The sequence below is a fragment of the Apaloderma vittatum genome, unplaced genomic scaffold (assembly GCF_000703405.1).
Source record: "Apaloderma vittatum isolate BGI_N311 unplaced genomic scaffold, ASM70340v1 scaffold6491, whole genome shotgun sequence".
NCBI classification, from domain to species: Eukaryota; Metazoa; Chordata; class Aves; order Trogoniformes; family Trogonidae; genus Apaloderma; species Apaloderma vittatum.
Genome location: NW_009697319.1, coordinates 496 through 12,892, shown reverse-complemented (window position 1 = coordinate 12,892; position 12,397 = coordinate 496). Strand labels below are relative to the sequence as shown.

Sequence of the window (12,397 nt, the reverse complement as noted above, 5' to 3'; positions counted from 1 at the left end):
AAGAAGGAGATGAAAAATCTGACTATTAGACATCAGCAAAAACAACCAAATTTCTTCAACTCCGTTCTAATTCTGCTGCATCACCTAAGCACCAAGCACAGGGAATAAAGATAGAGGACAAGAAGTGCTACTGACAGCAGATGTAGTGCTTGCCTTGCAGTCAGCAATACTTAAGGAGTAGCACTTGTGGCAAACTTTCAGGTAAGAGAAGCAGTTAAAGTCATACTTTTAAAAAAAGACTAGCACTGAACAATTTTTGAGTAGCCTAGAAGCGGCAGTATCTGCAAGAAATAACACCACTATCTTTGTCAACAGTCAGTGGTTATTGCATTTATCTATCACTGTACTGGCACGTCCAGGGCTGGAAGGGGAAAAATAAAAAATTCTGCCAGAAATATAAAAGCTAGCTCACTCCAGACGTTTTTCTGTGAAAAAGTAAATGACTTCTGACACCTTAGTAGCCAGCCCAGGGCACCTTCACATAAACAGTTATCAACTGTTTGAAAGTCCTTTAAGTCAGAGAAGGGCATTTGCAGACCTCATTGCTACATGAAAGACTGCGCCAGGCATTTAAGCCTACGTAGCGATAAAGGTGTATTTAAAGTGACGTCTTTAAATTCAGAAGTATGTGTGAGATCAATGTGGGTTTTAGAAATAACACCCAACATAAAGAACACGGTCATGAAGGAAAAAGAGATCTCTCATTTCCCTAGCCATATTTCAAAGTTTTTGGACTGAATTTCCTTTTTGTAGTTGTCTTCTATAGACTATTTACACTTCCTCTTCTTGGGGAGGCAGAGAAAGCAAGGATTCCACACTTCAGCCACAGAAGAAAAAATATTTTAGAAGAAAAAATTTAATTATATCACCATAAAAGGTGTTAGGACTCTCAGAAAAATGTACAGTTGTAGCTGCTACCTTCTATCTAAATTTTTGTTGACACTCTACTCTAAAGGAATATAAAGGCCTTCGTCCTACCAAGTACATGAGGAGAAATTTTATATAAATTCCACTAAATTCTTATAAGACTGGGACAACTTTACCACTATATAAAACCAAAACTGGATGATTGAAAGAATGGTCAAGTTCAAAGGACAGATCATTAATCACCTTTTGGAAGGCAATACAGAATAAATCATGCTTATGAGAATCCAGAAAATTATTTCAGGACAGCTATTTCTAGAAACTTTAGATAAAACAGCCATTAATTGCAATGTGACAGTTTGGTGCTCATTAGTGATAAAGGTAAATGAATGCTATTTTTTTTCTGTCAGATAAATCCACAGCCGAAATCTTAACAACTGCATCACATTTCAAATTCAATGCACCCGGTAAATAAACTAAATTTTTGCATAGTATTATTCATTCTTTGTGTTTGTATGGTTGAGTTCACATTACACATTAACACTTAATTATTTAGTGAATTCAACTTGCATTTTCCTCAATGCCTGTCAGGCTTACGAAACATCAGCAGTTTTCTTAACTTACACATTCCTATGTTTGTCCTATCTTCAAGGTTTGAAAGACCACCAAGACAGTTTTCTTGCTTGAGTCCAAGCCTTTTGCTGTGTTGACGCCAGGCACATGGTAAAAGAGCACAGTTTTCTGTGCTTCAAAAGACCGGGAATTTTTCAGCTTTGTAATCTCAAGCTTACACCTGGGCTTCCAAAATTTGTAATTACTAATTAAAAGGGTTTGTGAGGAAAATAAAGAGTAGGATGTGCAGCTGTGCTCCTTTTCCCTGCACCTTGTGTGCAAGCTGGCGTGTTTCCCTGTGATCGCGCACGGCAGGACCAGCGCGTGTCTTTCCACACAGGAGTCCGATATTAAATGTGGTCATACAGAGGAGAACCAACCACAACACACAAATGCAACACAAATATTTTGCAGAAGAATAAATTTCAATACTAGTTCCTGTTATTTAGGTGGAAGATCAACTCATAACTCATCTATATCCTGACCACTTCACGCATGAGTTGTCCCAAGTAGGCTTAACAGCACCACTCAAGTTCCTCCAACTGCGCAAAAGCCTACTGAGAATCTGGGATACCTGCTGTGATAGCCCCTTATCGACAGGATTTTGAACTCCTCACACAAAAGGTTCCTCGAGAAATTCTTATTCAGGGGAGAGCTCAAGCAGACCCTAAGCACATGACTGAACCCTTTGGGTAGATCCTGATTCCAATAAACAAAGACAGAAAATGTTTAAGTGTTCTGCTGAATCATGGCCCAAACACAACATGATTTACTATTAAATACTAGAGGTCAGCAGGTAGATACAGATACAGACTAAAGGATCCAATGGTAGCAAACTAAAAATGCTCACAAAGCATCAGAAAAGTACACAATGTATCTTTGTCTTCTTAGAAAAATCCACAGTACCAGAAGTTTGAAAGGTTATTCTCAGGTGGATTGTTTAAAAAAAAAAAAGAGGTTTTATGGCTTGTTTCTAGTAACGGTTTACAACACATCATGGAGTGAGGAATATATCAAAGCCCTGAATAATAACAAATGAAGTGAGGAAATCCTCATTTTGTCTGCTATCCTTTTTCAGAGAAGTTCAGAGAGCTGTAGTGCTCTACCGTTTTACATATTTACTTCCACCCTTCCAGCTCAAGAACTTGAAGCTTACAAAGGCTGATGTCTTAGCGGGATGGGTTAGATCAACCACCACTAGTCTTCTTTTTGCCTGAATGGTTAGCAAGAAAAATGAAACCATCTTCTCCCCTCAAATGTGATAGTTACCTACAGACTCTCAATCTACAGCTAACAGGAGGCAGCACAGATTGTACAATGTATAAATTTCTCTAATCATTTAACTGCCTTTCTCAGAGATTAATACATTCTTTTACTGAAAAACAAATTTGTGAATAAGGATGAGAAAAGACTAAGGGAAAAGCGTGCAGTTAAAATCTTCAGCAATACCTGTAACAGAGCTCTCTTTTATCGTGTAATAACATTCTTCATTTTAACATTCATGTAAATATTTTTGTAGTAACTCTAAGATGTTAGAAGTGATCTACGCAACCAGTTGCAGTTCTGTCAGTGCCAGCAGGCCACATACTTATTTACTCACTCAGGAATTCTCTCAGCGTAAAAAAGCCTAGAAGGGAAAGCGGCTATAGCTGGATAGACCCACGGAGTGGCATGTGCCAAGGGCGAAGATAACAAAGAACTAGCAAGCCCAGCAGCACTGCGCAGTTCTGACAAATAGGCAACAGCAGATCTTGATCTCAATTTACCTTTACACGCCAGGCTAAAAGATGCCAGCACAGGCACAGATTTATGTGCACACCACATGTCCCTGATTAGCAGTATCTTTGAGAGGGCCAGGGGAGGCAGCTGGGGCTCGTAACAGCTTCACTCATTCAATTTTAATTGACTCCTGTGTGTTTGTCAGATCCCTCAGAGCTGCCTGCCTTCTGTTTCAGCTTGTGCCAAAAGCTGAACTGGTCCCATTAACCACTGGGAACAAGTAAGCAAGAAGTACTGATCAGCTACAGGTACAGAACAAAGTCTAGATCGCTGTTTGAATTACATTTTAGATACAATCTGCACCGAATTTCAAGATCATAGACCAACAATCACAGTTCCAGCTGCAAACCTGGCGAAATTAAACTCTATTCACACAATTACACATGAAAGCAGGCTTTGATTCAGAACCCTTTTGCTTAATTTTCATCTTCCGTGGTTTTATTTAGTGTCCAAACATCTCTCTTTGAAAATCCTAAGGAAATGCCCATAGGCTTCAGTGACACCAAGACTATATCACTAGCTCTTTACTGAACAGCTACCAATGCAGTGGTTAAATGGTACGCAATCAATCAAAATATTAAAAACCAAAAAAAGACTGTCCATATTTGACGCATTTTTTACTTTCACTAATGGTAACAAATTACTTAAGTGAAAGCTTTGAGTAAAATGGGTCCAGGTATGCATAAACGATTTCTCTTGTAAGTCTTTATGAAGCATATAGAAATAATTAGTGATGATAAATAGCATACAGCATCACCGCAAAAAAAAAAAAAAAAAAGGTTTATAAATCTTACCTCTGCTTTTATTTTATTGTCTCCAAAACAGAGGTGTTGTAAATAGGCTGCAGCATTGGACTGTACTGAGGGAAATTGATGCTGTAACATCTGTATAACCTCCGGAAGCTCTGGATCTCGCCATCCGAACTCTCTGTGCGAAAAAAACCAAGAAAGATTCATCAGAAAATCTGCTATTAGTTGATAAATGTGGCAACAGTTGAGTCAACAAATATGACAGACATGTCTAAGCAAAATCTTGATATTTTCCACCACTATTTTCAAAGCAAACATTAAGTCAATTATGAAGTTATTTTTCTCTGCCAAAAGAAGTTATATAAAGTATAATTAGAGTAAATAACTTAACAAAATCAGTCTCTAACTGCTAAAGTTTCCTAAATAAAAAAGGTCATATCAAATCTTACTACAAGAAAGAAAATAGATGCTCATACCATTATACTTTCTCTACTAAAAATATGAAGGCTAGAATCAGAATAACTAATGGTTTACTATGGAATACTATTTTGTAAAAAAGTCTGTTTTACTTACTGCAATCTTTATTTGATAGAAATTGCTATCTTATACAGAAAGCAACAACTTATTTTGTCTTTTGGTTTATTTTTTCCAGATACAGTCTATGCTCACCATAAAACTATTATACAATTGCGGCCCTGTTTGAGCAGGGGGTTGGACCACGAGGCCCTTCCAACCTCAGCCCTTCTGTGATTCTGTAATTTTACAGTTATACAATGCACACTCATATATCAGATTTCCTTTAAATCTTCACTCATACTACTCAATATAAAGCAGCCAGGCAAATATAAAGACTCCGTCTTTGCACTTTTCTTTAATCTTAAAAAGCATGAAAGCCCATTAAGCATCAAATGAAACAACTGAACCCTAGCGTGCTGAACAAGTCCCAGCAGGTGTTTCTGCACCTTCTGGAACTGAACTTGGAATCGATCTGTCGCTTCAGGTAAATTTTTCCCTCTTTGTGTTTAAGGGTAAATTCGTTCATCAAAATGGTTTTGGACTTTGTGTCCCAAGAGCTAGAGATGCACACAGCCACTCTGCATAAGACACTTATTTCTCACATGCCTTTTCCCTAAGAGCTATTTTTTTTTTTGTGCCCTGTAAATATTTTTATGGTCTTTCATTGAATGCTACATGTAGAAGGAAGTAGGGGTAAATTAGGGGAAAGAGGTGACCTGCGAAAAAGTTTGTAGGTTTTCTGCCACAGTTACCATAATCATTCGGGAGTTCATTGCCAAAAAAAAACAAAGACAAAAGAGCTGTTGCAGAGTCCAGATGTAATATTTGAAAAAAAAATTCACAATCGTGAGTTTCCTTCCCCAAATTACAGGGATTCTGCTGCACTGAAGCCGATCGTACATCACTGGGGGAATTCACAGAAGCTCTGCAGCCTGTCTCGACTAAAAGCAGGCATCTCACACTTGAAGTACAGCAGCTCTCTAAGACATTTCATTGAAACAAGACTCATTTCACAATAATAATAATGAATTACAACAGAACAGAGGTATTGTATGTTCTCTTCTCGCATGGGATGTTTGCCAGATTGAGAGTTGTCATTACTGTTGTATCTTTATGAAGATCCAGAATATAAATAGGCAATGTAAAAAAAAATATACTCGGATTTCATTGGCTGTTTCTCTTCTGACAAAACAGATGCTAACTCATGAATACTAAATTTCTTGTTAAGTGTTTAATACAAGAAACCATGAAGATGTAAAAATAAATCACATATAGACTATTCCAGAGAATCTTTAGATGTTACAGACTCTTGGGAATCTTCAACATGAGACCTTTTCCACGTGTTCAGAAAGATCTTAACACTGAATTGATATTTTGACAAGTCAGACAACATTCTATAAAGTATCAGTCAAGGCTGGAAATCTCAGCACTAGAAGATCGCAAACAATTATCCTCCGAGATGGCCGAACACTGGGCCTCCACATTTGCAGACTTCATTCACCAAAGCTGAGGCAGTGCCCACACACTTAAAAATAAATGAAGTCTTTAAACAAAAAAACAATACAAATTTTTATGAGTAAACAAACACTGGATGTGTTTTTTCTGTGTATACTAGCTTACTGTTATTCTGTTAACAGTGAAAAGGAAGTGATTCTTTGGTTAAGCACTTATTTCTGCTCAAGAAGGGGTAGTACAAACCCACAAACAAATCATAAATTGACAGAGGTGATAGAAACAATGTTATCTGACATGTTAGCATCTCTTCGTATTTTGCTTTTTTAATGTTAACACTTAACAGGTTCTTTAAACATATTAGACCTGGCTCCTACACATACGGTTCTCAGCCAACCAAAGACATCTTCCAGATTATTTATTTTAAATAAAAAAATACAATCCCCCCCCCCCAATACGAAAAAACTAACCTTATTGAGGACAAATTAGTTATCCTACCTCCACTTCTAATTTATTCTCATTTTCAATTCCAGATGCCAAGTGCAGGTGTTGGCATTTTGGAGAGGACACAAAATATCCTCTATCATCAACTTCTCTCCCAAGGAAACTTCCTCCTTCGTGACATGTGTATTACTTGAGCAGAAAACTAACAACCAAAAAATCCCATTATGTGCAGTACTACACCACGAGCCCTGACTCACCAGCTCAGGCTCCTCTTCCTCTTGTCCCAGAATCCAGGCCAAAAGAGGCAATGAGGGGACAAGAGGAAAAGGTCCCTTTATTGAAGGTACAGTTTGTTGTCCTGATGAACCCACAGACTTGACATGGTATTTAAGTATGAAAACAAGGCTCTGCTTACTCTTCTCCTCCGATCTCCCGAAGGAAAAGTTAGCAAATAAGTGATGCATGAATACTTGTTGATAATGCTCGTGTGCGCATTGGACACAAGTAGAAAATTAATTCAGAAATGAAACTCTAGCACTGCATACTGAGTTTGTCATGTAACCAGTTTTAGGAGAGATAATGAACAAAGCAGAAAAAAAAGTTTAAAAATTTAGCCCCAGTATGCACTGCCATTTCAAGCAGATGGTCTCCAAGTTGATTATATTTTTAGTAGTTTCTAAATGAAATATGGTAGCTATATAAAACAAACAAAAACTTCTGTCAACAGTTAAGGCTGCTTGAATAATTGTGATAATTTTAGCAGCCTTCAAGGCACGAAGGACTAGTTTCCAGGGGGTTAAATTTTTCATATTTTATACAAGTCTCTTATAGGTGGGGAAAAAAGTGAGCTGGAGAAAGAGAAGATATTACTTTTTTAAGAGAAGCAAACCTGCAGCTCTATTAACAACATTTACTTGAAAGACGTAAAGAATGGGGGTTTTAATTTATTTTGGATTAATTATGAAAAATTAGGAAGGGTTAATGAAGTCAACTGGCAGAGGTCTTGAGAAGGGAGGATTGGAATTTTTTGAAGACAAAGGTACAAAACTATTTGGAACATTTTGCATAGACGTGGGGGAGCTTTCAGGTCATGGCGCCAAACATACCTATATGACAAAAAATACATATTAAAATAGAGCACCAAACAAAAATAAGAAAAGAAAACCAGTAGGGAAGGATGGTATGTTGCAGAAGTCAAGAACTGGAATAAATTGGGTAGCGCTAGAAAGGTAATTGAAATTAGATAGCAAAATATCTTTTACCACATACCAATAAAAAGCAGTAGTAGCATCAGTGCTTGATGATGATAAGGGTCAGATTAAAGGAAGGGAAAAGGATAATGCAAATAAAATCTACCTTCATTTCTAAAAAACCTCTGATACTGTGGCACATGGAAATTAATTAAACTGGCAACATACAAGGATCCAATTCTAAAAAAAATTATAAAACTGAATTAAGGAAAATTTTAAATCGTAGTGAATATCCTAAAAAAACATTAACTAACCCTGTGTCCTTTACTAACATCTCCATGCTTAGAAAACCTGAGCGAGGCGATCCACACAGATGGTGAAACAAAGCCAGAAGGCTCGAGTAAATCTGAGGAGGTGTGTGGCGTGCAATCTTTGAGAACACTAACAAAGTATCTGTGTAGTTGATCCAAAAATGAAGAGTAAACTATCATGCAAGATCCTCCACTGTTGCCTAAGGAATACCAACACTAAGATGTTCAGGTCAACTAAATCCTTCTGGGGGGTGTGGGCTTTCCACAAGAGAATGACGGCTGTGCAAGGACTTCATAGCCTTGGCTGGAAAGCAGCATTTGCTGTGCCCTCCAAATACTTTGGCAGGTTGTAAAAGGGCATTATTTCCAGGAAGTGTCCTCATCTGAGCAGACCGACCAAAGCATGCCAAGATGTCCCATTTTCTTTCTGTGATGGAAGGCGTACTCCAGGAATGTAGAACTGATCTCATTTTGAATCCTGCAGGAGGTTTTAGCTTGAAGCAGTGATTAAAGCAGATGTTTCATGGATTACAGAAGGCTACTATTTCAGGGGTGGAAGAGGACCCAAAAGGGAACACCACGTTATATGTAAGCTGACAATATGCATGCTTAGACTATCACAATAGGCGACATTTTATCTGAGAACAACTGAAGAGAACCAACAAGTAGCTGGACATGAAACATGACAACTCTGAAGCTGAGCAGCAGAAGTAGTACCACCAAGAAATCCAGGCTAATCTGGATACAGAAAATAATGCAGTGAAACCAGTTCCTGCTCCTGCCGTTGTATCGCATACACGTGTCAGAAAGTAGAGACACAGACCTGAAAGAGATTGTTCGTGACACAGTCGAGTGCACTTGCTGTGTGGGATCACTTAAAAGTGCTGCTGAATAGAGAGTATGTAGAGCATCTGAATATTTGCTTGCAGTATGCCAGAAATTTCTTCTTCTGCTACTCCAAACTCCTTTAAAAAGGCTAAAATTAAGTTTTCAAAGCACAAGTCTCCAGCTGGTAACTCAGGATACTGATCGTTTCTACACTGTACTGGAGAAGCAGGTGTGATGGCTCTGCCTATTCTCCATCCACTGGTCACACAGAATCTCACGAGAGCTTGAGTTCTCATTTCTCATTTACATTATTAGAGTAGAACATTCACATCTAATCAAACAGTTGGCACAGCAAAGCACTGACACCCAGAGCTATTCCTGTCTCAGCAGCATTCCCCAAAGGCAGTGCTGTGAAGACGCCTGCTATAAAGAACCATATGCTTGACAAAGACTGAACTACCACCAACCATTTATCAAAGAAAGAGAATGCACAATTTTTAGAAATATTACAAAATTGTATGTTTAAACCAGATTGGTCCACGTGCACCTGCCTGTCTTAACCACCATGCATATATGTGAGACAGTGAGACTGGTGAAGGAAAGGTTTTCATATACAAAGTGGTGCTCAAAGGCAAAGACAATATAATCTGAGCTAAGGATAATCTTTTCTAGATTTTTAATTCATATACCTTGCAGCATTGCTAATGCCAGTCTACAATACCTGCTGCTGAACTTATGCCTACAGAGACAGAACCTTCTGTTTCCTTTTCCTCCCCACCCCCTCCCCCAAAAAAGTAAAATAAAATCAATAAATAAAGCCTGAAAATATTTTTTCCCTTATTTCTGAGAGGAAAGCCATGAGAATGGCTTTCTGGTAGTACTATGAAAAAAATTAAGTACATGTAGCTCAAGATCAAACACAATGAGAACTAATCAAGAGACAAGTAAGATCAAAGAAAGAACTACCTTCCATGTTTAAACAGAAGAATTTACTTCTGCTAAAAAATATTTGGAAGATAATATACCAATACTAGAAGAATCGCTCTCCAAGGTCTTCATCTTAGTACATTTGAAAAGAGCAAAGACAAGATGTTAAACTCCACTGGAAAAAGAACCCCAAACTTAAACATAATTGACAGACAATGATTGTAACACAGAGAAAAAGCCGTTTAACAGTTCATTCCCCCAGTTTCTTTCTGTCATTCTGTGACAACTGGTCAAGCAAAAATGAGCACATACTTGTTACACTTAATTTACTGGAGTAAAATCTGAAGTACTTCCTTCAAGTATTTTCCCTTTTTCAAACATACTTTACCATATGCAAGTGCATACATATCCACAGAGCATCCTCTCAGTCTGAATGAGCAGGAAGAACTATTCTTGCTTTGAAAATACAACACATGAATACTGGATACCTTTTGCACAAAATTTTACAAAATAAAATACAGACATGTCAATCTGTTTTTTACTTACCTTGGAAAACCCTCAAAACCCTTCATTATGCTGTGTTCTCTAGTCAAAATTAGCCAAAGAAGCAAACAGAAAGAAGTAACTGATCATTTTCGTCTTCAGCCCCATGGTGATAAGAATCACATTTAATCACAAAATGTAGAAACAGCAAGTTTGGGCCCAATACAAACTTCTTAGGGCAGCAATGAACCCTTATCAGCAGAGGGCTCCCTGTACTTCTGTTTTGCCCTTTGAAGAAAGATAAATACAAATCCAGACTACTGGAAAAGTTAGGAATAAAATAATCTGACATAATTTAGGCTAAATTTGGAAGCGCCAAAAGTAAGGACAGAAAAAAAGCACCACGGATATATCTTCTATGAATAAAAATATAAGTTCTAATGAAACAAAGAAATCCATCTATGTTACTGTTTATTCCGACCTGAAAACTGCAGCCTGTGTGGGGTGCTCCATATGATTGATGCAAAAGCATCCAGTGTCACACAGTCAGAGAAAATGTAAATACCTCGCCAAACTTGGAATTTTTGAATCTCAGAAATCTTCACCGCTTGCCTCTTCCTCTAATGGAGTACTTAATGCTTTCTGAAGAGCTGCTGCTTGCCAAATGGCTTTGTAACATTAAAAAATGAGTGCAATAACCTCTTCAATTGCTGGGTTGCTTAACTTCTTTTTAATTCATGCATAACAGTAAATTTGATTTGCAGGAAAAAAACTATGAATACTACAAACGGAATCAGAAAGAAGGGGAAAAATGCACAGGATTCCTGCCCAACTCTGCTGAGCAGAGATGGAGATACTCAGCATGTCCCAAGTCTTTAATAGAACCTTAATCTTGAGGTCTCAAGGATCATCTAGCACTTCAAAAAAATCACCTCTGTGATACAGCAAAGGGCTAAAACTGACTTGTGCAATGGCAAATAATACCTTCCTGCAGTTCTGCCTTTGTATCCTTTTTTATGTTCTCCAATAAGGCATTACTATTCTGTTTCTACATCATTACCAGTGATTTAGATTTTAAAATAAGCTTGTGAAGAGGCAAGATGAGACTTACTTCAACCTAACAAAAATGGTCTGGAGCTGAACTGTCTGTAAATTTCTTGAACGTATTCATCTTAGGAGGAAAATATTTTAAACATGATACAGTTGAGTAAAGATTATCTAATGACACTAGTGCACATAGTACTATTTACAGCTTTTGGCTACTGCCTCTGATACAACATGATTACATTCAGAGGTATGAGTGTTATCTGCTCAAGGTTACCCTGATCTCATTTACAAATGTCTTTTCAATTGAAATGTATTTATGAGTCTTTATGAAACAATCTTTCATGCTATCAGTACTGGCTTATAAGTATTTAATTTACTCACTCTCGGTGAGGCAGCTTTTAAGAAAAAATTTTGCGTGTCCTGAGGTAGCCATACTCTGCCAGAGCTGGCGTAATGTTATCTCTCCTCCAGACCATTGGGAGTAGAGAGAAATTAGGGACTTCATTGCTTTAGGATATCTTTAATTTTGCCATTTGAATTATTTAGATTGTTTAGTGGTTTGTTTTGTTTTGTTAGAAAGCAGCATTCATCTTTTGGGGCTGTTGAGCTGAAACAGCCTTGAAGATCTTGTTTTATCTCTTGCTCTGCAGGCATTTGCATATACAGCGACTGCTTCTGCAAAGACGAGTAAGAGGCAAATTAGGTAAGCTATCAAGATGTCTTTAAGCTGCCTATTTTATCTTCTTTCTCCCTGCAAAGCATAACATTTTTCTGACCCCCTACCACAGAAAAGCCTTACAGTAGCTCAATACACTGCAGCTGTGAAAATATGCTGAGTTAACCCTTCCCTGAGAGACCACTTGCTTCTCTCCATCTACAGGAGTTCACACTTCACACGGAAGATTTCAGAAGATTGTGAAATGTTGTTTACTGGAAGAACAGCTGTTACAGATGTGGATATGCTTTCCTCATATATCAGAAAGGTGGAAACAGACAGAAGATTAAAACAGTAGACAAACCCAAGGGATTCCAGCCTTGACTCTGTCATTGACTTTGTAAGACATGGTCATTTACTTTAACGTCTCTCTCGGAGGTTTGACAGATCCTCTGTCTCTAGAGACCTGTAAATCAAAATTGTCTCCTTTTCTAGAACTAGTTTTCCCATTCAGAGGCTCTATTTCAAGAATAGCAGAAA

At 37.8% G+C, this 12,397-nt stretch overlaps 1 protein-coding gene across 1 annotated transcript in view; it reads right to left on the bottom strand.

The window, feature by feature from the left end:
- CTNND2 (catenin (cadherin-associated protein), delta 2) overlaps nucleotides 1-4,182 on the bottom strand; it is a gene marked incomplete at its 5' end in the record, with an annotated part of 174,297 nt that extends 170,115 nt beyond the window's left edge. The window contains one exon of the mRNA XM_009877589.1: nucleotides 4,050-4,182. Within this exon, the coding sequence (XP_009875891.1) occupies nucleotides 4,050-4,182 (133 nt within the window). The remainder of the gene's footprint in view (nucleotides 1-4,049) is intronic.
- Nucleotides 4,183-12,397: the final 8,215 nt, after the last annotated feature.